At 49.4% G+C, this 26,406-nt stretch overlaps 1 protein-coding gene across 18 annotated transcripts in view; it reads right to left on the bottom strand.

Moving 5' to 3' along the window:
- The window catches only part of MICAL2 (microtubule associated monooxygenase, calponin and LIM domain containing 2), a 223,832-nt gene that overhangs the window by 71,658 nt on the left and 125,768 nt on the right, over window positions 1–26,406 (bottom strand). For 10 of the 18 annotated variants that reach the window (XM_073216201.1, XM_073216202.1, XM_073216203.1 and 7 more), the window contains 8 exons: window positions 25,120–25,239; window positions 23,881–24,099; window positions 23,551–23,652; window positions 22,217–22,339; window positions 13,662–13,769; window positions 12,433–12,619; window positions 11,077–11,165; window positions 9,402–9,504 (listed from right to left, as the gene is read on the bottom strand). In XM_073216201.1, coding sequence (XP_073072302.1) covers window positions 9,402–9,504; window positions 11,077–11,165; window positions 12,433–12,619; window positions 13,662–13,769; window positions 22,217–22,339; window positions 23,551–23,652; window positions 23,881–24,099; window positions 25,120–25,239 — 1,051 coding nt within the window. Of the gene's footprint in view, window positions 1–5,358; window positions 9,505–11,076; window positions 11,166–12,432; window positions 12,620–13,661; window positions 13,770–22,216; window positions 22,340–23,550; window positions 23,653–23,880; window positions 24,100–25,119; window positions 25,240–26,406 lie in introns of those variants that run through there. The other 8 variants (XM_037026311.2, XM_073216211.1, XM_073216212.1 and 5 more) reach the window with 6 other exon arrangements.

The following is a 26,406-nucleotide window of genomic DNA, read 5'->3' as shown; positions in this document are numbered from 1 at the left end:
CTGCTGGAGGGGCAGCCTCTCTTCTATCAGGGCCAGAGGGGTTGGGGTCCATGGATCTGCCAACAGCTCGGAGGGCCCCCAAGCAGCAAGGAAGCTAGCTTTTTCTCCTTGGGATCTCAGCCTTCGGACCCTGACTCTTTCATCCCTCCTTCTCCTGCCCACTGTGTTGGGCCAGCTTGGAGCCACCAGCTTTGGCCACAGCCAGGCCCTATACCCAAGTTTCTCTGAAGGAGGTTGTGGAGTGCAGAATTCTTTAAGTTTGTGGGAAGGAGACCCAACAGCAATCAGAGAAGCAGGAAGCGAAATAGCCTTGGCCAGTAGCCCCTTCCTCTGCACATGCCGCCTGGCCAGAGAATCGGTGTCCCAGGGCTGTGCTGACCTTTTTTCACTGCTGCCGCAAGGCAGAGGGAGTGGTAGGTGTAGCTGCAAGTCCCTGATGTAGGGTGGAGAGGCCCCTCTAGACTTAGTATCCTGGACATTTGCCCATTTGCACTTTCCTGTGCACTCCCCAGCAAGGGGACCTACCCCAACCTAGCTGGCCCCGGGTGGGTTGAGAATGGGAAGAAAGGAGATCTGATCTTCTAGGCACTTCCAAGTTCCCCAAGATGAAGGAGTCTTCTTCCTTTTCTGGGCAGGGGGTCACACCTGCTCCCTGGTTCCCGGCTGCCTGGTCTCAGTTACAAGCACTTGCTGGATGTCTAGAGTCAGGAGGTCAAAAGCAAGCGGAGCCAACCACTGAATACAGGGTGGGGGCCTTAGCTCCACTCCAGCCCAGACTGTGGTGAGTGCAGCGTTCCCACCCCACCTCTTGTCTCCAGGCTGCCACCGGGGTTCCTGTGTCAGGACCTCAGGCATGAGCGAGGCTGTGTGTGACCCCATGGTCTGGGCCTTGGTGCCTGAGGGGATCCCCCTGGAACTGCTCTGTACTGCCAACCTCAGGCCCACCTCCTGAGAGGGCCCCTCCACAAGTCCCAGGGGCCACCCCGTTCTGTGAGGGATGGTATGTGAAGATCATACCCCTGGGGAAGCAGAATGGAAGCAAAATCAACACTCCCTCCTTCCAATCCATCAGCGGTCTCTGCGGAGGTAGCAGGACACATGCTCCAAAGTCACTCTCTTCCAGGTCCTCCCTCCTGAGCCACGACTGACACTGACCGACAAGACCTTCCCGGGCCTGAGACAGCTGCAGAATCCCCAGTCCGAGGTCCTGACGGGGACGCAGGGCCTTTATCTATCCTACAAATATTTATCGAGGGTCATTGATTGCCAAGCGCTGTTCTTCCCTATGGGGTTATAGGTGTACTCAAAAGAAACAAAGACCCCTGCCCTTGAGAAGCTTATGTTCTAGCAATAGGGAAACACCACAATACACGTAATCAATAAGTGGATTTACATAAGTTGGTTGGAGGTGATAAATGCTGTCTAGTAGAGTAAGGGGGATCAGGAGAGGTGGGGGTGCAGCTTGTAGTATTAAAAGTAGACCCCACTGGGAGGCAGGCATGGGAACAAAGGTTTGAACAAAGGGCAGGGTCAGCCAGAAGGATACTAAGGAAGGGTGTTCTTGGCAGAGGGAATGTCCAGAGCAAAGGTTCTGAGGCAGAGCACACTTGGTGTTCAAGGAGGCCAGTGTGGCTAAAACACAGTATGAGAGAGAGTGGAAGAGCAGGTCAGAGCAGCAGGCACCAGACCATACGGAGGCATCTGAGCCCACAGAATGCCTTTGGCTTTTACTCTGAGTGAGCTGGGGAGTCACTGGAGATTCTGAGCAGTGGAGGGATCTGACTTAAGTCTTGAAAGGACTGCTCCAACCATTGTGTTGAAAATAGGTTGAGCAGAGCAAGGTAGAATCAGGGGGTTCTCTTAGGAGGCCACTGCAATAACCCCCAAAGAGAGGACAGTGGCAGAGGCCAGGATATTAGCACAGAGGTGGTAAGAAGTGGACAGAGTCTGGCTGTACTGGGAATTCACCAATGGATTGGATGTGGGGCCAAGAGAAAGAAGAGTCAAGAATGACTCCAAGGCTTGGAGCTGAGCAACAAGAAGTATGGAAATGCCATTTCCAGCAACTAAAAAGGCCAAGGGTAGAGTCTGCTTCAGGGGAAGACCTGGAGTTGGAGGAGGATGTCTAAGTTGGAGGCTTTCAGTAGGCATCTTAATGAACATGGAGGCCAGCCCCTCTTTGCTGAGACCCAGGCACTCACAAAAGCAGATCTGAAGTCCTGTTGGCAGGTGACCGGGGAAAAGGGAGCTTTATTTCTGAGGCTGGGGTCTGAAGGGAAGTGACCAGATACCTTTAAGAGGGATAGGGGATCAGAAACAGAAAAAAATAGATGGCACAAACCCAGCATGAATGGAGACCTGTGTTTAGCCCCAGCCTAAAGGCCTGTCAGGCACTCTGAGCCCCGGCTGACCTAGGGTGCCTAAAATAAGTTTCCCTTAAGGTGTTCCCTGCAGCACAAAACCAGGAAAGTGCTATCAAGCACTCAGCAAGAACTCTCTGAGCGCCATATTGGACATGCCAGCTGATTTTAACTTCACAAAGTCCTGTGCCAGAGGCATCGTCAGCCCAGTTCACAGAAGGGACTTACGAGTGCCACTGAGTCAGTACAAAGTTGCTGGGTCTTAGGCTAAGTACAGGGCCTTCCCATGTGCCAAGGCTCTCCTGAAAGCAGCAGTCTGACTGCTGGCCTGGGCCGTGTGACTCTCTGTTCCTTTATAGTTGAAGATACTGCTCTAGATCACCTCCCTGCTATCAGAGAACTCCTTTATGGCAGTGCTGAGTTTACGGTTGCCACGAGGATGTGAAAAGCTAATGGGGTACTGTACATAAAGTGCTTGCCCTGTGCCTAGCACAGAGATTGTGCTCAATCTGTAACAGCTGGTCCTGGTCAGCAGTCATTTGTTTTTCTTATTTAAGGGATTAAAGGAAAAAATGTAAAAGTGAATGAATTAATAGAAATAAAGAACAGCCCACACACTCTGCCTGACCCATTTACTCCACTTAATATTCAGGATGCATGAATATTTGTTTCTTGGGCTGAATTATTTCTTTAGGTTCACTTCCCTGGGGTAGGATTTCTGGGCCAAGAGGTCAGAGCCCTTTTATGGGTCTTAATAATCGTTGCCATATTGCTTTCCAGAAAAGATTGTCCCTATTTACTTTTACTCAATACTAGTGATTAAGTTAATATTTTTTCTTATAATCTACTTTTTTCTTTACTAAGTCAGCAGGTACAATATAATTTATATTCCTTGGAAAGCCAAGAAAAAATTTTTGTAAATGTTTCCTTTTCCTTTTCAGCATTTGAGTGTGAACTGTCTGTTTATAGCCTTTGCCCATTTATCATTGGATCTTTAATTAACAAATAATATCTGATCACCTACACTGTGCAAGGTGCTTGGGAACACCTTCTTTGCAAGAACTTTTTAAATGCCATAGCAATGAACTTCTTTGTTATTGCATTTAATTCAGATTTTCCTCCAGTCTGCCTGCCTATTGAATATTTTTAATTTTATGGTTGTACATTCAGTTTTAAAAATGTATATAACCAGATTTGTGTCATGTTTTTCCTATGGAAATTTTTCCATCAGAGGTTTTAAAGCTTAGTTACTACCCCATGACCTAATCAATACTTAATTCTATTTAATATTTTAATTCTATTATTTTATTTTAAGGCTTTAATCAAGAGTTTCTGGATTAAGGAATATTCTATCAAATGTATACATAGAATAAAATACACAAAACAAAAAACTCTCCCTAAACAAAAAGAACCCTTCAAATATATATAAGAAAGTCCAACAAAACAAAGTTAATTATGCTTCTTTCCTGGAGGACTCCTCTGAGACTTCAAAATGCTAAGAGATCTTGTGGATCTCCAAGATTTGGGAGGACTGGCATGAGTAGTTTAAAACATCTCTCAAACTTTGTGACTATGGAATCCTTTATTCATAAAGCACCTCTTGGAGCTAGTGTTCCATTGCTACACTTTGGAAAATGTTGCTTTAACCCAACTTCAAATAAAAGAGTCAAAACCAACTACAAGCTCCAAAAAAGTGGAGACTTTTGTCTGTTTCACTCCCTGCTATATTCCCAGCATACCACAGATGATCAGTCAATATTAGCTGAGTAAACAAACGAATGCATGAACAGATAAGCAAGTAAATGCGTGCACAAATAAGTAAAACAAATCAAGTGTAGTCCACAACACTGGGATACATACATTTCAAGATTCGGAGAGGGGCAGGGGCTTTGTGTGGTTCACTGCTACATCCCTAGGATCTAGAATATGCCTAGGGCATGGTGGGCACTCTTGAAGCAAATACTTGAAGAGATGACTGAATAAAAGAATTAGTCACTTGCCCAACCCAGCTCCTGACCTCAGTTCCTAACACTCTTCGTTCCATGGAAGGGAAAGAGTGTCTCGCCTGGTAGAGTACAGACTCTTGGTCATGACCCCAGGTGGCTCTGAAGACAGTTTGAGGCACTAGCAATTGGGTCTAGAGGCCCAGGGCCCCAGAGATGCCCCTTTGGGGGTACAAGGGCCCTCATGAAGTTCACAGATGAATTCATACCAATGTCAGAAGCCCAGCTACATCCAGCCTGGCAGTGGTGGGCATCCCACCATAGAGAGGCTGAAGACCAGATTTCTTTGGCACTGCCTAGACTAGTCATGTGAAACTCCAAAAGCATTCCTTAAAGCCAGCTTGGAGTTGGGCCAGAGCCTACTATGGGTGCTACCACTGGAGTGGCCCTATGGGCAGAGCCTTGTAGCCTATGACGCTGAGCGACCAACCTTAAGCTGTGGGGGCAAGGGAGGTCTCTTAGGATCACAAATGGCACTTCATCTGGATGAGCAAACTTGCTATGTTCACTGCCAACCTGCAACAAATGTCCAGGCCTTCCTCCTTACCTTTCACCCATCACTCATATGGACCAGCATAAAATTTGCAAGAGCAACATTTGTTACATAGGAGGCTGAATTAGTGTAAGTTTTCCTACAGGTGCATGGCTTGGATGTATGGGGAAAAATGGGTTCAAGTGACTGTTAAGACAGTCTGTTCCTAACACCTGAGCTGACACTGACCCTCACCCAGCTATGCCCAGCATCTAGAGCAGAAAAATACCATGAGTTTTTCAAGAAAGCAACCACAAAGCCTAGCCCAGGAGCATTGGTGACATTTTCCAAATATTACCCCTGGGTAATATTTCCTTTCAGAGTACCCAGCATAGCCCCAAAGAGTCCCACATAACCACAAATGCAAGTCCCGCCAGCAGTTTAGGGAAGATGGACCCCCTAAACCAACCCGTTTTTGAGGTTTGAGCAGCTTCCACAGCAAAGAAGAGAGGAAACGATGAGCTTTATAAAGAACCATATTTATTTTCATTTACAGCATCAAATACCATAAATAAAGTTAAACATTGTTTGCTGTGTGCAAAATACAGGGTTCCATGTGGCACTGTAAATGACTACCAAATGTCACAAACATGCATTATGTTGAGATAGGGTAGGCTCGCTAAAAAGGAGGCTGAGAGGGGAGGAGGGCCCTCTTTGGTTGACATTTTATAAAGGGAGGGAGACTCTGCAAGAGAAGATAAGACAAGAGCAATGACTTCGTACTGGCTGGGATCTGCACCAGTGCAACGAGCAGTGCAGCATGCAGGGCTGTGCAGGCAGGCCACGAGGTCAGCAGGGCTCTGGGCCGCATGCAGGACAGGCACCAGCTGCAGCCTTAGACTGCAAGGCTGGGCCTCTAGCAGCTCCACCACACTTAGTGTGGTGTTTCTCTTTAAGAGCACTTTGAATGTTCTACTGCTCCAGGTAATAAGTGAGCAGCAAAATGTGTTTTGAGCAGGGGCACTGAAACTTGACTGACCCAAGCCTGGGGCTGAAGTGAGTCAGATCTCAAAGCCATCTCCAGCCTATGCTGATGACTACCGTAGCTGAAGCTTCTGCATCACATAGGGCTTTATGAGCCAAGAGAGATAAGAAGAGCCAGAGCAAAAGCCTTGGATCTGAAATACAGGCTGCAGTAGAGGGAGGATTTGTTAGGAAAATTGTGATTACGTGTTCAAAATACAGAACGTGTATATACCCATATGGAGCATGGGTCAAGCTTGTGATGAAGGCTGAGAGCTATTTTTTTTAAATCCCTCTAAAAAGAACCACCTATGGTTTTAACCAATAGCATCAATAATCTTTGTATTAGAACCAATTTAAGAAAACGCTTGTATTTTGTGTGCTCTTTCAGAGGCTGCTAGATAAGAGTTCTTTTCAAAGGTGACAAAACCCTCTGGATGGTGCTGCCTCAGTCAGGGTAACCCTCCCAGGAAGGCACATGGCTTTCTAAGTGCAACTGTAAAAGCATGCATGCAGGCCGCAAGGGGAACAGACAGGAGGCGGGGCATGCACCCGGTGTGGACAGGGCAGCCGGCTCAGAGGTAAGTGGAATCGGAAATGGCTTTCAAGCTGAACACTGACCAACACTGTTAACAGACCATACAACTGACTAAGTCCGTTAGTATGCAAGACATGCGCACTTAGTACAACCAGTACCACGGTGGGGAGCACGGGGTGCAGAAAGCAGGTTAGGGGTCAGTACCACTCTGAAAATTGGCAAGAAAACCAGTCACCTCAGAGCAGGAGTGTGTCAGCCAAGAAGTGGGTGTAGCACTGGAAGGCTGAAATGAACTGATGGCCACAGTGTAAGGGTGGAAAGAGAGACAGAAAAGAGAGTTTAGTTGGGAAAAAAAGGAAAATGACTGACAAATCCAGAAGGCACAGGAGTTGAAAATAAGGTAACCATTAAAAAAGGGAAACTTCCCTTCCACAGATCACCGCTGGCTTAGGAGAGCTGAACCTTTCTGGTGGGGACCAGCTCCTCATGTGCGTGACCAGGGCAGTTTGCACGCACCACCACTCTACTGTTCTCCACCCAGGGCCACCCGCGCCCTCATGACTTCCTGCCCCTCGATATCCTGTCTGCCCTCACTTTACTCTAGTGTCTCGTATTCATTCTTGAATATGTTCTGAGGGTTCAGAGGCATCTGTGCCCTGGGATCCACCCATGTGTTTTGGTGCTGCCCACCAGAAAGGTTCAAAGTCTCAGAACATAACAAACATCTCAGGCTTCCGACAGGCACACCCTGTCTCACCAGAGTAATTCAAACCAGTCTCTTTATGGCCATTGTGACATTCTTAGAGGTGCTAACTCTGGCTTCATGGAGCATTCCACAAAGCATCTCAGCCCACCCTGAGCTGATGATAATGACAATGACAAGACTGTGTAAGTGTTCACATCATAACCTTGACAATTTGCTTTCTATGCTCAGACATAAAATGAAGCAAGGGCTCCTCCTACCATGCTGAACATTAAAATCCCAGCAAAAATGTGGAAAAACACAATGCAAGTCATCAGACAGAACAGTCCCAATAAGGTAAGAGGTGCCAGCTCCCACAGAATTGCCTACAGCAATGCCCTGGTTTTACCCAAAGACTTCAGGGAAGTGCTTATAAAAACACCTTCCCCCTTCCTCCTGCCCTGTAGAAATTTATCATCTCAAAGCCCTCAAGGGCTCTGGCTCATAACCCACACCAGGCTCCACTCTTACTTAATTCATAGGGGATCTTTAGAGGGACAGGTGCATAGAGCTGTCTCCAGAGTGGTGACTCCAGATACGTCGAGCACAGAAGAGTGCCCTCTTATTCTATCAGCCTCTCCATTGTTTAACCAGACCCAGCAGCCGTGGATGTCCAAGCAAGGTGGAGTGGAGAGAGCTGAGGCCTCCCCCGGTGCCCAGGGGAGGGATACAGGCAGGCCCAGTACCTGCTGTGGCCCTAATAAGGTATATTTCTTTTATATCAGTCAATAAACAGCTTCCATTGCCATCCTCCCCTGCCAATCAAGACACAAAAGAGCTTTTCCCTGAAGGTCAGATACATTCCTTTGCTAGGACAGTGTGAAAATAAATGGTTTCTGACTGTTTTGACCAAATATGCATGGTAGCCGAGTGGCAAGGCAGCCAGGACATCTGCAAGCAATGCTCACTGGGCAGGCCACACTTCCCAGAAATAAATATCCTGAGGCGCTAACAAAGGCCCTCCATCCCAAAAGCCATGACGTGGGATGGCAGTTCCCCCTACTGCATAGGCTGACCATTATGGACTTTAAACGGTCTTGGTTCAGACTGCAGCCTGGGCAGGGCCCTGATGGGAAGCCCCCAGGTCATAGCTCCTCGTCAGTGCCAGCAGCTGATACAGCTCCTCTGCAGCACTGCACTAGCTTGGCACAGCTTTGCATGGTCTGGTGCCAATAGGCTTTCACTGCACTGCTCACTAGTGGGAAGGGAAAGTGTGTGTTTAAAGCAATCTACTTGAAACCTCAGGGTTCCATGTCATTTGGTTGGGATTTGGAATAGGGGAAAAAACCTATAAGCTACTCTTTTATATCAACACAAGGGAGCAAAACAGTCCTCTCCTCCCTCTGAGGAGGACAGAGAATAGTGAACTACACATTGACCTGTGCATTTGTGGGTTTAATTCTGCTGTTTAAACCTGCCCTTCTCCTCTTTCCTTCTGAAATGATTATGCTTCATGTTGCCATAAATTGCCCCCTGTTGACAAGTAGCATCTGGGTACATAATTCAAAGGCATTGGTCCAAAGATGGCACATTCACTTTTGTTGATAAGAAACCCAGATCATTAACATTGCAGACAGTGACTGTTATAACTGCTTGCAGTGTGGAAGGGCTCTGTAATACCACTTACAAACTTCAACTTGGGTTTAGAAAAATTGACATTCATAGAAAAAAATGCTTTCTCTAATGGCATATTAAAAGTTAAAAAAAGAAATGTAAACCTAGAAATATGGCTCGCTTTGGTATAAAAGAAGTACAAAGCTATAAAAAAACATCCTTCATGGTGTCTGGCCTCAGCACCGTGAGCAGATGCTCACCCTGAGGAGGCCAGCCGCAGGTGGCCAATGGGACTCTTTGGTTTTGAGCTAAATGGTTAAAGAACACTGGGCTCCCTGGCCAGTGCTTGGGCTAACTACAAACACACCACCTCTGAAGTGGAAATGTTAAGGCACTGTGGGGTGGCCGGCACCTCAGTGCAGCTTGACCGGGAAGCACCTGAGCACCCAGTTGCAGAGGCTCTCGAGGGACTCCTGGGACTCCCGGTACATGGAAGCCAGGACCTCGGACAACACCCAGAGGAGGGGCAGTCCGAGGCTCAGGAGCTCGTAAGTGTAGCAGTAGTTGTAAGCATTGTCCCTGATATGCTGGATGGTGGCACGTAGGAGTCCCTGAATCCAGTTAAGCAGGCTCCGGGGAATGTGAAGCAGGGCCCCGGGCAGCCTGAGAGGCCAGCTTAGCGCCTTCCTAAAGAAGGAATCGGTGATACCTGGGGGGCTGCCTTCGGGCGTGCTGATGGCTGCAGCTGCACAAGAACTTTCCGCAGGACTGTCTCGCCGAAGGGCTTCTTGCTCCTTCCACATACCCTCCACCTGAGAAAGACGTAAAGGGAAGGCATTTAGTCCATGACTCTCACTGAGGACCGTCGATCAGACAAAGAGAGACAACAGAAGGTGAACGTGGCAGGCCCTGCGCTTTGCCAGTAGTCCTCCCAAATAATCCCAGCCCCATGCGCTGCTGAAGGAGGCTGACTATGGGCATGACTTTTCTGGGGGCAGATTGGCCATAGGGTCCACTCGTTTTCAAAACACACATGCAACCCCATTTGAGTCAGCAACCCCATTTATAAAATCTATCCCAAGGAAATGATTTGAAATATGGATAAAGATGTGCAGACAATGGTGTTTATTGTAAAAATATTTATAAGATTAAAAAAATTAAACTTAAATATCCTACAATATGGGATTCATTAAATTATCACCTGTCTTTCGCAGGCATCAAAAATTATGCTCCAAAAGAATTTTTAATATCATGGGAAACTGTTCTTGATGTACTGCTAGTGAAAAAAGGATATAAAACTGGCAATACGATTCTAGCTGAGTTAAAATACATTCACATACAAAGAAGTCTGGAAGGAAACGCTACAAAATGTTAATTATGGTTTTCTCAGGGTAGAGTGCTGATGGGTTATTTAACATTCCTTCTTTATACAGTTGACCCTTGACAACACAGGTTTGAACTGCACGGGTCCACTTACATGTGGATCCTTTTCAACAAATATACTGGAAAGTTTTTGGAGATTTACAACAATTTGAAAAAAAACATTTTCTTTTCTCTAGCTTACTTTATTCTAAGAATATAGAATATAAGACATACAACATACAAAATGTGCTAATCGACTGTTTATGTTTTTAGTAAGGCTTCTGGTCAACAGTGGTACTAGAAGCTATTAGTAGTGGTGGTAACAGTAGTTAACAGTAGCTATTAGTGGTGTAAGATTTTGGGAGTCAAAAGTTATATGCAGATTTTTAAATGTGCAGGGGTCAGCGTTCCTAACCCCTGGGTTGTTCAGGGTCAACTGTACTCTCATTTACTTACCTGTTTTTCTACATTAAACCTATAATACTTGTGCAACCAGAAAAAAGTCGGTAAGTTGTGGGTGTTTGCTGGTGATGGGGGCTCAATCAAGCCATAGAAAAGGTATTTGCTAAGAGCGGCCAGAGGGGGCGCTATCACAAGCTGGCCACACATTCAGCAGGTCGGTCACTTTGCTGACATCTAAGAGCCTGGGGAAAGGGCTTATGGAAAGGTCAGCCTCCTACCAGGCATTCCTGCAAACAGTGTTCTGTGGGCACATGGAACCCAGGCATGGGGGAACATGTAGCTTTTGCATATCTGAGCTGCAGTCCCCTCCCTGGCACATGGAAAGCTCTTCTGGGCTTTTCACTAGAAGTCAGCACAGCCACTCTCCCAGGAGCTGTCTCTAATGGGACAAACCCAGAGGCTGGCTCAACAGGCTGAGGCAAACGCCACAGAGTACTGGCTCTCTTCTTCATCTGTGAGTCTCAATCCCTCCAGGGCCATAACCTGGAGGGGCCCTTGAAAACCTCCTACCCAGGAGCCTTTGCTGTGGCACCCACCAGCACTGTAAAGATAAAACATACCTCTCTTTGCTGCTTCAACTCTGCCCGTCTCTTCCGTTGCTGAGTATTGGTTTTACAGTGAATGAAATGAGACTTGCAGAAAAACTTGCCTAAAAAGAAACACATGCACACACAGGCTTTTCTCCTGTAAGCCAGAGCCAGAGCAGACATAAGCCAAGTGCCTGCCACTCTCTAAGTCAGAAAATGCCAACAAGGGGAATAAGCCCAAGATGGCTCAAACTTGGGAAGTGCTTTCTGTCACCTGCCTAAGGAAATGGCAGCAGGATGCCCTGCTGGCCCAGAGGCAGATTGCAGCAGCAGGCGTGCTCCCAGGGATAGGGATGAAACCCTCAGATAATCCCCAAATCACACCGAAGCCAAGTCTCTTCCTAAGGACAGTTGCCAGGCAGTAAAATGGACAGCTTTGAGGATCAGTACCATTTCTAATTGCTCTTCCTTTCTGGGACCCCTGGGGGTGGGAAAGGCTCAAAGCAGATGGCAGCAGTGAAGGGGAGGAAAGGACCCAGGTGAAGGCCACTGGCCAGGACCATTGGATGCTTTCCAGAAAAGCCTTCTTTGCTCACTGCTACCACAGTATAACAATAGTGACAATAATAATGATCAGAATAGGTAAAACTTCTGTAGGATACCAGACACTTTTCTAAATAGTTCCATGAATTAATTCATGTCAACAAGCTCACAACAACCTTATGAGCTAAGAACTATTACTATTCTCATTTTGCAGACAAGGAAATAGGGACCCAGAGGTGAGGTGATGGGACTGAGGTTACTTGGCTGGTAGGGGTGCAGCCAGGATTTGAGGGTTTGGCAGTATGAACAGCGTGCTACCCTGCCTCACATTATATGACAGTGTAAGACCAAGTGCTGAAAATAAAAAATAATCGCTCATTCCAATGATGTGATTCCTTCATTAATGGCCTCTGGTGGGCCACTTATCAGAGGGGATGCTGCTATTATGGTTATTCTTATAAAACACACTTCATAAATCATAACATTAGTATGCCATCACTTATTGAACCCTTATTACATGCCAGATGTGGTATCCAGCATGTTACTAGGTTATCAGGTTTAATTTTTTCGCCACCACGTGGGGGATTGGGAGGTGATGAGACTGAATGAGTAGAAAGCTCTCAGCACACTGTTGCTGCCCACCCATGCTGGGGCACCCCAGGTACCCCAGCCTCCTCTTCTCTCAGTGACCCCTGCTCACCACAGGCAGCCTAACAGGCTCTCCTGCTCCCTGAACAGCTTTCTGAAGACACCATATGCCCCAGGAAGTGTTGAGCAGCCCAGAGCCTCTAGCGGGACAGGATCCCCAGCCAGGGCCCAGTGCTGTCCCTGGCCCCTTGGGGTTACCTTCATCAACGTCGAAGGCATAGGCAGCCAGGCGCAGGGTGCTGGCGCAGACGCTGCAGCGGAAGCACTCTCTGTGGAAGAAGTGACCCTCTGCACTCAGACGCTCCATCACATACACGCGCTTCTTACAGAAGGAACAGGTGTCGCTGCCACCCAGGTTCAGGGGAAAGGCCTTTCGCAGAGATTCCTGGGGACACAGGGCATTTGGGAAAGCACAGCAGTGTGTTAGGGCTGCCACTGACTACCACTAACACCTCAGATGGAGACTGGGAGTTTAGATTCCGGCCTCAATCATGGAGACCTCGCAGGCTTCTCTCTGCTGCTTGTGTCACTGCATGCACTACAGCTAGGAGTGCGGGTGGGAGACTTGCTCCCTGCAGACACCCTCACCCTGCAGGGGCTGCTGTTCACACCACTCCAGAAGGCCAGCCAGCAACAAGGGGACTGGGGCCGGGGTCCTTCCATGCTGGCTGCTCTGGTTTTGCAGTGGGAATGAGGGCTTCTGGTCTGACAGAGTGGGCATCCTTCACAAACAGGCCTGCCCAGTGACTGTCCCAGGACTTGGCCCCAGGGGCTAAGTGTTGCCTGGATCTACGGTGAGGCCACTGAAAGAATGTTTTATACATCCTTGTCCCCCTGCAGTGATTTGGGTCAGGCAAGGAAAGCGTGTGGCATCAGAGCTGTTCAAGAGAACTGCAGAAAAGGGAGGGGCTACATCCTACTGCCAATCAAATCCTAAACACAGGGTGAAGGGTAAGGGCCAGGGCAGGGGAGAGCGGGTGATTCCAGGGAAAGGTGCAAAAGGAAAACAAAAGAATTGTCAATTCAAATCAGTGATGGCTGTGAGTGGCCTCCTTGGAGAAAGGGAGAATGCAAAGCAAAGGGGTGCTTTCTCCCCTACTGAATTTTCAATCCAGTGAAAAGGGCTACTCAGATTGGGCACTAAACATTGACAATAAGCAACATCTGACTGTATGGATGGCCTCTCATGGCCTTTTCACTGAGTCTGCCAGAGCCCCACACAGTAGGGAAGATGCTCTGCCTTGTGAAATGACTCACAAGGGAGCCAAGTGAGGTTTGTCTGTAAGGAAATGCAGCTTTCCTCTGCCTTCTGCACTGTTCCACTAGAAGGGGAGCCTTGGGTGGGCCTGGACCTCCTCTCCCATGTGACCTCCCTAGGAGCCGGAGCCAAGGTCTGAGGGTGAAGGCTGAGGGGGGTACATCCTTACCAGGTCTGGAGAGGTGGCCTGGGCCTTAGGCCTGTGATCATTCATGTACAGATTGACCAGGACTTCAGCTGCAGCCCCTATACCACTGGATACCTTCCCTACCGTCAGCTACCCAAGAGCAGAGACAGAGGAGATGGAGACAAAGGTAGAAGCCAGTTAGCACCAAGAAGGAAAACACAAGCAGGCTGGATGTGGGAGAGGTCCCCACACCCACATGCAAAGAACATCCAGTGTCCCAGGAGAGGCAAAACCAGCCTGGAGCAGGCAGGGGGCACTCTGGAGATGGAGAAAGGGAAAGAAATGGAGCCCTGTGGGCTGGGTAAGCCAGGTGACTTGTAAAACTACATCCTTCGGGGATGTATCAAGTTTCTCAGTTCAGAGACGGAGTAAATTTAGGGATGCATTCAGGAGTTCATCGAGCTTCTCAGTTCACAGATAGGGTAAATGAATCCTGGAGAGAGGATTCATTTAGAAAATAAATATGATTCAGGACTCTACTTAGGTCTCCTGACCCCCAGCCCAGGCACCTTCACACTAAGGAACCAATCTTGACAGACAGACAGCTGAACTGCAGCTGCCCTGCCGAAAGACCCTTTTTCTTTAGAGGGCTGCATGCTTCTCAGTGGGCAGTGGGCTGCACAGACCTGGAGGAAGGGCTAGGAGCCTGCTCCACAGAGAACCAGTTCCAAGACTGGGCACAAAGCTCTCGACTTCAGAGCTCAGGCTCCTCGTTTAGCAAAATGGGGATAACAGGGCCTGCCGCATGGATTTACGGTAAGAAGTGAGTAAGTGCATGTCAGTGTCCTGCACTTGGCAGGACCCAGCTTAGATGAACTGACTCCTCCCTCCCTGCCTCCTCTGAAAATCAGCAGGCCCCACCTTGCCTTGCAGCAGCCACGTCCCCAGGGAGCAATGGCTACGTATGAACTGAGACCCTCTAGGCCGGGACCATAGACCACTTTGCCAGCAAAAGCAGTGACTTGAATGGAGTGAACCAGTCCACACTGGGCAGGAGGAGGGCACAGAATGGGGAGCTCCCCTGCAGGCACCAGGGAGCAGTGCCCAGAAGCCCCCAAGCTGGGCAGGTCAGCTCCATGTTGGCCCTGGTGGGTTGTGGGTACCTGTGCTCCTGAGGACAGGATGGCCCATGCCCACCTATGAGAGAGCCTGGGGCCCCACTGTGCCACGGAGCTGGAGAATGTTGGGAGCTGACAGCCAAGCACACAAGGTGCAATCACACATATACATCCAGTAAACCCAACTTGCTCCCCCTTTTCCCAGCAGCACCAAAAGGCCACTAGGAAATATTACAGTCTCCTCTTCAAGGAGGCAAATATGCACAGTATGAGATCCTGTGAACACTTTTCCTGGTCCCAAGACCCGGAGGGAGTTGGGAGGGGGGCTCCTCCCCAGCCACTGAATCCAGCTTCTGGCAGATGTGGCCAGAGAGCAGCAATTTTGGTTGAAGGCACACTTTGACACCCATCACAACAACAAACAGCAGTGATTTGTGTGTGTGGGAAGAGAAATGCTCTCAAACTAAACCCAACACTGCTCCTGGGAGGCCGCATCTAATCTGCTGCGAAAGCCTCAAATACAAAGCAGGATGTCCAGGGAACAGTGAAGCAAATAGCAGCAGGCTCCCACCGCTCCCCAACCCTGGGCAGCAGTGCCCATCCTCAGAACCCAAGGCCAACTCACTGGGCTCCAGCAAAAACATAGGCACTGCAGGGGAGGAAGAGGGAAAAAGGGGTGCCAACCAGGTGGGGGAGGATGACAAGACCCAGAAGATGCTCCCTTTCTCAGGAAGGGAGCTCCAACACTAACAGCGACTTTGGGACAGTCACTGCAGACCATGTGCGGCACTCTTGGTGACTGCAGAGCATGTGGCTGCAGGCCTGCTGGGAACCTGACCCCGTGACTCACACAGATTGGACCTCCCCAGACTTTACAAAGCCTGCCTGTTCCCAGCAGAAGCAGCAGCAGCAGCTGCCAGGCCACTCAGCCCCCAACCCTATTTCATCCTAGCCTCCCAAGCTGGCCCAGTGAGGACTGTGAGAATGATTAGGATTCTACTTCCAAGCACATTCTCTGCTGTTTTCAGGATTTCACAATGCCAAGAAACTTGGTTCCTGCTTCCAAGAAAGGTTCAGGCACACTGATTCAGGACAATCAGTCCTTATTGGCCTGATCCTCCATCCCCTCATCGGACTACCTTTTTCCCTTAGATAGGGGTTGTAGAATACCAAGTACTTCCTGGGTTAACATCAAAATAAAGAGGGAGGGAAGGCACAGGAGGTCAGAATTACCGCCTGGCCCATGCTGCCCTCGCATGGCTGTCTCCACTGGCCCAGTGTATGAACTGGTTCTGTGGTGCTCTCCCAGAAAGGCACCATGGTGATGCCATGATACCCCCATGCAATTATTACCTCTCTTGAGTTATCAGAGAGCAAGATAGTGCTTTCTGGGCTTTAAATGCAAGTCCCTAATGAGATCTTATTAACCACTTAGCTAATAAGTACTGGCTGCTGCTGAGCTTCTGTGCAATCCTGACTTAGGTGCAATTACAGAAGCAAGCAGAGGGCTATACAATTGCCGGAGCATATTACTAAAACACACCTGTGAGGGTGAGGGCTTGCTCAGTTGCTTTACCAGCACAGGGTGCTGAGCAGGTCACCTGGCCAGGGGATCCAGGATGCACAGCACACCTGGTCTTTCATTATAGACCAAAAAGACTCCTTTCTCCCAGTTGCCACAACATTCCCACCCTGGGACAGCAGCTTTCTTAAGTGTAATGAAGCAAGAGCAGGGCAATACTAAGGAGAGCAGTACTGGGTCTCCCACATGCCCTTTCCAATGTGATGGAAACCATCCCAGAATCACCACTGGCCAGTACCAAGAGGTGGACTGGGATTTCTGGAGAGAAGGTTACAGGGAGACAAGGAGATGAAGAACTTGTCTGAAGGGATGAGAGGTGGTCTCTGAAACCCACTCCAAAGATCCTCATGGAGGCAAACGTTGCCCTGGAGATCATGGGTGATCTGCTCCCTAGCAACAGGACGCTTACTGGATCCAGGGCAGTGAGGATACGACAAGCCAGATTTGTGCCAGCTCAGTGCTCCTTGAACTATTGGTGGTGAATGACCACCAGGATTTGCTTTTTCTTATTTCGATTGCTAATCCACTGTGGTCTGATACTCACAGATACAATACAAATGAATTATTAGGACTATGACCACACACTGGATATGTGACAATGTCAAATTATTCTACAACTGCCTAATGTTTACCCTCAGCTGCTGTGCTCATTGGGTCACAGTCCAGTACCTGCCTGTGGACCAGACTTTAAGTGGCACGGCACTAGCTGATGGGGGGGAACTACCAGGCTCTTGTAAGAAAGAAAGAGATCTTCAACTCATGGAGAAAATTCCAGAAAACTCATCCTGGTACTGACCTCAGAGTAAGATCCAGAGGCTCTCAGAAAGGAGCTTCATGCCCTGAAAGGCAAGTCATATATGCTCCTTGGGAGGGCTGGTCAAGAGAAGAGCTTACAATCCGGCTGAGAATAGTTGGTCCAAATGCAAAGATTTGGCCAAAAATGATCACGTCCCAGTCACTAGTTTTTTTAGACTTGGTCATTTTAGAGAGTCACAGGATCACTTTTGCAGCCCTTATGTATCTTTCAATATTTTAATTTTGAAGAACTGTGGCATTTCTCACTACCTTTTTTCCCTTTTGAATTCTAATTATTTTTCAGCTAATTAATTAGAACGAGCTAGAATGGTTAGACATTTCAGGCAGGCCCTCATCTCTTATTATATTAGATTAACCTCACATACACCATTGCCCTTCTGTGAGCCTCATAAACTTCCTAATCTGTGAAATGGGGAGACCACCACCATCCTCACAGCATTGCAAAAGAGAGTCACCAAAGAATCTAGGCCACACCTCGCAGGGTGCTGGGCTCCCAGGAGCCACCTGGCAGATAGTTAAAGAGCCCAAAGCACTGCCGTTGTTGGTACAGTTACACATTTCCTGTCCTGGAAATTCTTTTCTCTTTTCTTAGATGGTCTTCAAACTGGTCGGAACTCTTGGTTGTTGGGTTTCCTCCTCAGCTCAAGTAAGAACAATATGGCCCACCCAGGATGGGCACTGGCTTCTCTCCACCGAGTCAACCCAGATTCAAACATGCTGACATAACTGTTGTCACAAGCACCATCACCAGAGGCTGCAGAAGATGGGGCTGGACCTCCAAAGAGGCAGTCCTGTCCATCTCAGTTCAGAATATGGCAATCTCTGTGTGGATGTTGGTGCCTTTCTCACCCTGATCTGAGCTGGCCTATCCCGCCTCAGGTTTGCACTCCCTCATGTCCCAACCCTGTCTTACTCATCTCTGCCTTCCTGGCATAGGGTGGATGCTCTCAATGACTGAGGAAGCAGGCTCCCATGCTCATTTGTGTCCAAACAATGGTAACCGCCCCCCTTGGTCCTGGAACGCAGCCAAGAACACCAGGTGTCCAGAGCGTGCTTCTCCACAGAGCTGGGCCACCTGTGGCCGCCTGGCCTACCATGAGCATCAGGAAGCCCGCTGGGGTCAGGCAGGGATGAGAGTAGAGTTTCCCAGCCTTGGAGCTGAGGGCTAATGGGAAGGGGAGGTTTCAACAGGCAGAGCGAGAGGAGGCCTCCTGGGCCACCTGGGCAAAGCCATTCCTTGCTGAGAAGTCCTCAGAGGATGAGAAATGTTCGAGGATAGGCCACCGGCTGAGTCCTCAGCTAAAAGCTCAGGGCAAGGGAAAGGGAGGGCAAAGATCAAACTGCCTTGTTTGAGGGGGTCCAGAAATTACACCCTCAGAGCTGAGACATGGGCCGGCCTTTGGGGCTATGACCTCCCTGTGGGCACCCCTGCTTGTACCCACCTGTGCTGCTGGTCATGGGTGTTCAACCCTTGCGACCTTGCGATATAAACCCCTCACAGACGGGGCAGCTGGGTTCAGGGAGGCTGTAACTCACCTAAGGCCTCACTATTTCTAAGCAACTGGGATGGCCAATGGAAACCTGAAGGTGACTTTGCCTATAGAAAGAGGGGAATCAACATGTATCTTAGGTAGATGAGCTTTCTTCTAGAATTCTCTTCACTGGGGAAGGGGCACATTTACTGGATACTTCAGGCATTTTCACATGACACAGGCCATTGCATTATTCCAGTCACTGCTGGAGTAGCTGCTGTGGCTGCTGTCATCTCTATGTATATTCTATAGCTTAGGAAACTAAGGTCGAGAGGTCTACTAACTTGCCCAAGGTCACACAGTAATTTGTCCTCTGAACCCAAGTGTGATTCCAAATCTATATTATCCTCCATATAGCACCCTGCCTCCCTGAGATACACCAGCACTCTGAAAATTAAAATTCTCCAGGCTAGGATGCATGCAGGATACCTCCAAAGGGCTGTCTATGTCTGGCACAGAGAGGACAATGAGGTTGGAAGTGGTCTTGAGATCTACCCTTGTATAAGATGAAACAAAGGCAGATTGCCCAGCTAAGACTCACCCAGCTTCCCTCTAATATGCAAATCTCTAGAGTAAACTCTGCAAATCCAGTTTTAAAACAAACACCCCCAAGGATAGGGAAAGCTCATTTTGCAATGTACATTTGTACTCTTCTGACCCAGGACTAAACCACAGTCTCTCCACCCCTGCCCAGTGAGGCTGTCTCTCTTGCTCAGCTGTACAAACACTCAGCCATCTTGTTCTTGCAAGAGCTCACCAGCGTTGGCAAATGGCTAGGAGTCATGCCAGAGGCCAAATCAGCAGTGGCCTCCCTGCTTGAAAAAAGAGGCTGACTGATGGTGGCTAAGGGACTGACACCACCATAGGAGGGCTGGTTTGATGGCATGAATGAGTCACTGGTGCTAGGGAGAGAGAAGACTGGATGTGATCCCATAGTCCCAGGCCTTGGAAGACAAGACTCTGGGAAGAATCTGGGCCCCAAATGAGAGGGTCTTAAGATTCCCTGTACCTGTAGGGAACCCCAGAAGCATCACTGTGATAAACTGTCAATTTGAAAGGGCAGGCAAGTGTGGTCTGAAGGCAGAGCCCTGGCTACATCTCTCATAACTGGTGGCCCAAGCTTGCCTCTCTGTAATGTGTTCCTCATGACAAGTTTGGCTAGTTCTGTTCTTATGAGGAGGTGATTATGCCTGGATCCTCAGAACTGGGATGTAGGGCTCTACACGGGAAGACAGATATGCTGCCTGCCAGAAGGTGCCCAAGGACAATGCATCAATTCCAAACGCATTTTCCTTCTTCTGGCTCTCCAGACTGAGGCAAACTTGGGTCACAGGGCCACCAGGGCAGCCCATAATCTGCTGGGAAGAAGCTCCAGGGCCCCAGCCTCCCTACAAGGTACAGGCTCCCTGAGCTCCACCAGACTGTCATCTATTTTAAGGGGCAGCCAGTTCTCTTCTCAGGAGGCTGTCACTCTGCCCAATTCTGAAGTGCAAAGCCCAGAGTTGAACCAATGGTGGCGTGGGGTACGGGAGAGGGAGGAAAGTTGGAGGGGGCCTGTGTGGCTGGCAATATTCTTTCCAAGAATGCTTGACACTGGAAATTTACCACTCCATCCCTACTGCCTACGTGACTTCAAAGTGAGATCTGTGAGTGTCTAGTCCACCCAGAGTCCTTTTCACAAATGGAGAAACTAAGGTACAGAGAGGGTGAGTGACCTGCTCGGAGCCCCAGGGTGGACTTTCCCAAGGGCTCCCCAGTCATTCCCAGGCAGACTGTGAAAGGCACATCAGCCTGTAATTAATAAGCCAGATGCTATGAAAATAGCCTGATCACACCATCATCTGATGGCCAAGGCTGGCTTAAGAGATGGGATAAGAGAAAATGGGGTGATTGTTCTGCCACACCCTAGGAAAAACAAAGAACAGAGCTGCAGAGGTAGGGGCCAGTAGACCTAGGATTGGCCATCCCAAAGCCAACCCCCTTTGCAGTCCTCCTGATGCCTGGGTGTGGTGGGGTTCTACATGGACCCAGCCTCTGGGCTGGTAACAGGAGCCCTGAGCACGAGTCTCCTCCCTGCACCTTTGTTTTTCTATCTGTGGCTCTGCTCCTCCTTAATTCTCTGTCCCAGGAAGAATCTCCCTGCCACCCCATGTAAAATTGCTACCTTTCCCTAGCATGCCAGGTCCCTGCCCCCCACTCTAAGTATTCCATAGGAAGTATCATCTTATCTTCTGATGTAGTATATAATTTACTTATATATTATATTATTGTTGATTGTTTATTTCCCCCTACTAGGATACAAGCCTCATCAGGGCAGCAATGTAACTCCTAATCATCGATGCATATCCCAGGAGCCTGAAGTGCCTGACACAGAGCTGTCATTCAATAAATATTTGTTGAATGAATAAATATTCAGTCATTGGCTACATGAGTGATGTTGGTGTAAAGCTGCTTGAAGAGCCCAGTGGAGAAGCAGCCAGGGGCCTCAACGGAGTACATGATGACGTGACAGGAGATATGCCCACTGACAAGAAGTGTCTGTCAGACCCTGGTGGCCCAGCATGAACCTGGGCAGGCTACCCCTTGCCATCACTAGAGAACTAATACCTCCTGGAAACAAAGTTAGGGAACTTGGGAAGTGTGGTGGCTTTTCTTGCCTGAACTCTGCCCTCAACTCCGAGATAGCCATGACCAAGCTGGGCCTTCCTGAGGATGAAAGAGAAGCAGAGAAAGAGAGGGCCTTGACCGGCGCTAGCCAAGGATGGGCCAGAAGGCAGAGATGCAAGTGTGGGCCTGTCGCCCAGCCAAGAGCAGCAGCCCCTGCCTGTCTGTGCCCAGGGGTCCTTGGCTCTCATCATCCTGTCAAGGGTAATGCCAGTGACCTTTCTCACGATAGCAAGTAACCCCTACCCTGCCTCCCAAATTAACATGCACCAGAATTCTGTCTTTCCATTCAAGTCAGTCCTGTCTGCCTTCCTTTGCACGTGCTAGACCCTTTCTCAAACACTCTTCCCCTACCTCCTCCCACAGAGCCTTCTACTTGGCTCCCATATCACCTCCTCTGTGAATCTTTCCCAGGCTTCTTGCCTCCAGGTTACCATAACCTTGCCCTTTTAACCTCTCACAGAATTAATGGAGAGTATTACATTAGGTGAAACTGTCATTTTGTTAGGTCAAGAAACAGCCAAGTATTGGCAATTTTATATGATCAAATGTTACTTATTTCTATGCTAATAAACTGTTTGCCATCTGAACTGTGGTGAGAGGACTGCATGGCCTCCTGTTTGTTTTCTCAGCATCTGGCACAGAGGCTGGCATACGGTGGGTCCCCAGGTAAAGCCTGCCAGATAAACAAGCTCTGTCCGACAGTTTGTGGGTGTTGCTTGCTCCAACACAGAAACAAAACTGAGTCCAAGACTGTTATAAAGTATCTTACAAATTTCCATCCCAGCCAAGTCAAGCTCCAGATGTTTGTGCAGGTCAAGCAGAGCATGAGAACATCTCAGAATATGCAGGGAGTAGGGGAAGTGGATTATTTAGGACAGCTACCTTTCTGGCAGGAGAAATAGAGTCAACAGTCGATGGAGAGGAAGCAGCAGCTGGATCAGGAGATGGAAGGCAGGAAGAAGACGGAGGATGGGTATGAGACAGGCCTTTAGAGGGCAGCTTATTCTGCACAGAACAGAAACAGAGGAACTGTGATTATCCCTGGGGAAACACACAGAGATGCTCACCTTGGCAATGCAGCCCCATGCCTATGCATTCGAGGAAGGGACAGTAATCCAGCAGCCAGGCCTGCGTCTCAGGACAAAAAGAAGCCTCTGTCTTTGGAGTCCAGCAGGGCTGTCTGGCTCCTGGTTAACTGTATCCCTCTACAACTATTGTGGCTCCCTCATCACACCAAAATAGCTGGAGCGCACCCATCCTATTGCTTCCTATGTCTGCCTCAGACACCAGCGCTCACTCTGGAAGCCCTCACTCTGGAGATTGGTATGAAATAGCTGCTGCCAGCTTGGGAAAGGAGAACCCTGGGCTACTCTGGGCAGGAGACCACATGAGGGGCCTCTGTAATCGCATCGAATCCCTAAAATGAACAAACTGCAAAGTACCTGTCCCATGCTAATGACTCCACCAAGTAGCCAGGGATGGAGGTCTGGAGGAGACGGAGTGAAAGCAGCAGAGGACACGTTCCAGAGGCCAGGCTTGCTGCAAGCAAGGGAATACCGCAGAAACACAGGCACTGCGGGGCCTCGTCATCAACTCCTTCATCTCCTTGCAAGCACACGCTCTCCTTTTCAGCAAGTTTCTAAATAAGTACTTGGCCTGGAGGGAGCTTGCTTCCTATTATAAGGCAAAGCCATCCTTCCTGGCTGATGCTGCCTTTTGGGAAAATAGTGCACCAGGTATGGCATGTGGTTGCTGCCATCATTCAGGGCCCCCTGATCAGGGCCACAGGGAGGTTTCTCCACTGTCCCTAAAATGTCATGATCAGCTGCTTAGCTTTTACCTGGAAGGCACTGGGAGGTGACTCCTGTAACTGACCAGCTTTCCTCTTTGTGTTGACCCTTAGGAAGCTCAGAGCCAATTCAGAAGCTTCCAGGATCTAACAGCATGTGTTTCTGTTCAGTAACATTTTCCTTGGATTTGAGCCTACTTTACTACCTTCGTTTTCTCTTTGTCATGATTTATCTACTTATTTTGAATCTTCTCATTTGGGTCTTTTTTAGATGTCAGCCAGATTGTTTAGTGGCTTAAAAAGTGAATAGCTCTTCATGCCATAAAAGGTGAACAAGGGGGAAAGGAAGCTCCAGACACTGATTCGTGGTCACCTGGCTGGATGTCTGACATCCGGGTTCCTGGGGCTCTGAAAGCCCCTTGTTTACCTGCGGGAAATCCCTGTGTCCAAACATGGAGGCAAGGTGAGCCGCCTTCTCCTTAATGTTCTTTTTGTGAAATTCCCTGTTGGCCAAATTCTCAGCCTTCTTCTGCAGTCAAGGCAAGAAAGGAGAAAGAAAAAAAGAGATAGTGACAGAGACTGCAATGGCGACCTCCAGAAGAGGCAGGGAGGCAGTCAGCTGAGCTTGTCTCTCACACCACACAGGGGGGAAGGAAAACAGGGAGTGAACGGCGAGAGAAGGATACCCCCGGGCAGGAGTGGGGAGAGGAAGGCACCCCAGACACAGGCAGAGGAAGGGCAGAGGGCGAGGCATCACCTGGAGAATCTTGTCCTCCACTTGCTGCAGCCGCCGCAGCACCCCGGAGAGGGCCAGTGCTCCCTGGCAGGCAGGAGGCAAGGCAGCCGGATGGTCCGGCCCCCCCAGCTGCAGGTCAGACTTGGCTCTGGCTCTCCAGGGCCTGCTCGGGCACTCGCTGCCAGCAGACACTTGCTTTAGCTCTCGGAGCACATGCCCCGTCACAACCACCGAGGGGAACTGGGAGAAAAGGAAAATCAAGCCTCCTTCCCAACTGTGGCCCTTTCACAGACCCCCACAAGGACCAGGGATAATGGGCACAGTAGTGCCACCTTGAGTCAGATTCCAAACTAACCTCAGGGGGTGACTTTCTACTACCTGCAGCAGAAGCACCTGACCTTCTCATTAACAGCCACAGGTTGTTGATCACCCAGACCCACCTCGTCAAAACCTGTATGACCCTGGTCTCCATCCTAGCTGTACACTGAAGTCACCCAGGTAGTTTAAAAACAACCACCCAAGTCTGGGCCCAACCCCCAAATATTCTGATTTAATTGGTCCAGGGGTGGGCACCAGATATTGATACTTTTAAAAAACTCTCTAAGTGACTCTTACACAGGGGCATAAAATCACTGGAGTTTATCCACATCGACCTCATTCAACTTCCACCACCCAGGAGCAACACAGGATTCCTAATGCTGACCAGACATTTCTGAGTGCTATGGTCAGTAACAGTGATTGCATTCAGATTCCAAACCCAGAGGTTCTAGCTGGGAAAAGCCTCAGTCCATGGCCCTGGGCAGGTCCTCATCTACTCGGGCACCAGGGGAGCTTTTCACCAACCCCAGCCTCACCCCTTCAAAGGTGTGCAGCCAGTCAGTCACCTGAGCCCATTCCACCATCAAAGCCACTTTTCCATCTATTTAGAAATCAGCCTACTCAAGTAGTCTGCAAATAAAGCTAAGTGTCCCAGGGGTCTCACACCAAATGCCCCACATGGTGCGGTCCATTTTTCCTCAGGCAAATAAAGCAGCAGGAGCATGGTTGCTGGCCCATTGACAGCCCTGCCTGCATCTGTTTCAAGATGCTGCATATATGGTTATTCTTACCTATAGGGTGGGCCTCAAGCTCTGTTTGCCTTCCCAGAGAATCTACAGTCAGCCCTACTTGGGGTACAGGGAGGACCACTGAGCCCCCAACTCCCACCCCAGATCAATGTCCCCTCTGGCTCCAAAACAGCATCCACGGAAAGAGCCCTACCTGCCTTTTCAGAGGTGACAGGCTGGGTGTGGGCCCCTCCAGCTTGGGGCAGCGCCAGTTAACCGGAGGGCTGGAGGAGGAGCACAGGACAGGCTTACTTATCCCTGAGACACAGCGTTCCTGGGAGGTGGTGGGAATCCAAAGAAGCAGCCACAGAAAACACGAAGGAAGAGGCGAGTTAGACTGAGATGCTCAGGGAGGGGAGAGGAAAAGAGGCAGGGAGAGATTGCAGGAACAGAGAGAGCGCTGGGCTAAGCTCCTACAGGCAGCACCCAGCTAAAAAGCTGGGTCCCTGGCTTGCTGTCCACAGGAACAGAGAGTCCCAGGGTTCCCTCTTGGACAATAGGTGAATCCCAGGGGGGTCTTGCTTTGGACTCAAACCTGGGGCACAGCTAGGGCCCATGCCAGGCAGGGTAGCCAGCCCCAGAGTCCTCCTGCAAATGTGAAAGCTTCCTGCCCACTAGATGATGGGAATTCCACAGTCCTTCTGATGGAAGAAAACACTCATCAACACTTGGGGGCTGCAAGAGGCCAAGCTTCCCGGAGGGGCAAATGAGGGAAAATTCGGAGAACTGCAAATGTCAGGAAAATGACCCCCTTATGAAACCTAGCTTCCTGGGGAAGGTCAGTTTTTCCAGAAGGGGCATGGTCTGCATCAAGACCAGAAAGACATCTGTGATGGCTTCTAAACCTAATTGAGCAAGGGTCTGTCTTCCTCCTGAGAGGAGCCTAATTCTGTCATGTGACAGGTGTTCTCCAAAGAAAAACTAAGCCCTCATCCTGTTTGTACTGTGACTGTGACATCGCAGAGGAATTCAGAGGAGCAAGCTGACCCATGTGGCAGAGGCCCCGAACCAGAGTCTGGGGGAAGTCAGCTCAGTCAGCGGCCTGACCCACAGCCCCACCTGGACCCTGGTCACTCCACAGCCCTGCAGCCTGACCCGAGGGAAGGAGAGGGGGCACCAGAGAACACCTGGCAGCTGAGTCCCCATTACTGTAGGCCCACATGGGGTGAAGACCCATGACTCAGTTTCCTCTGGTTTGGACGAGTCCCCAGCAGCCAGCATCTCTAAATCTCCCTCGAGCTGTACCATGTCAAAGATGGCTGCCAACAAAATCATGGTGCAAAGCAAAACCAAATCAGGGGAGGGGCTTCCTCTCCGGTGCAGAACCAGCATCAGCAAACTACGGCCCCCAGGACAAATCCAGCCTGCTGCCTGTTTTTGTAAATAAAGTTTTCCCGGCACGCAGTCACACACATTTGTTTTGGTATCGTCTATGGCTGCT

Source organism: Manis javanica, chromosome 11 (assembly GCF_040802235.1).
Source record: "Manis javanica isolate MJ-LG chromosome 11, MJ_LKY, whole genome shotgun sequence".
NCBI lineage: Eukaryota > Metazoa > Chordata > Mammalia > Pholidota > Manidae > Manis > Manis javanica.
Note: the sequence above shows the minus strand (reverse complement) of the source record. Positions and strands in the feature narration are given on the sequence as shown.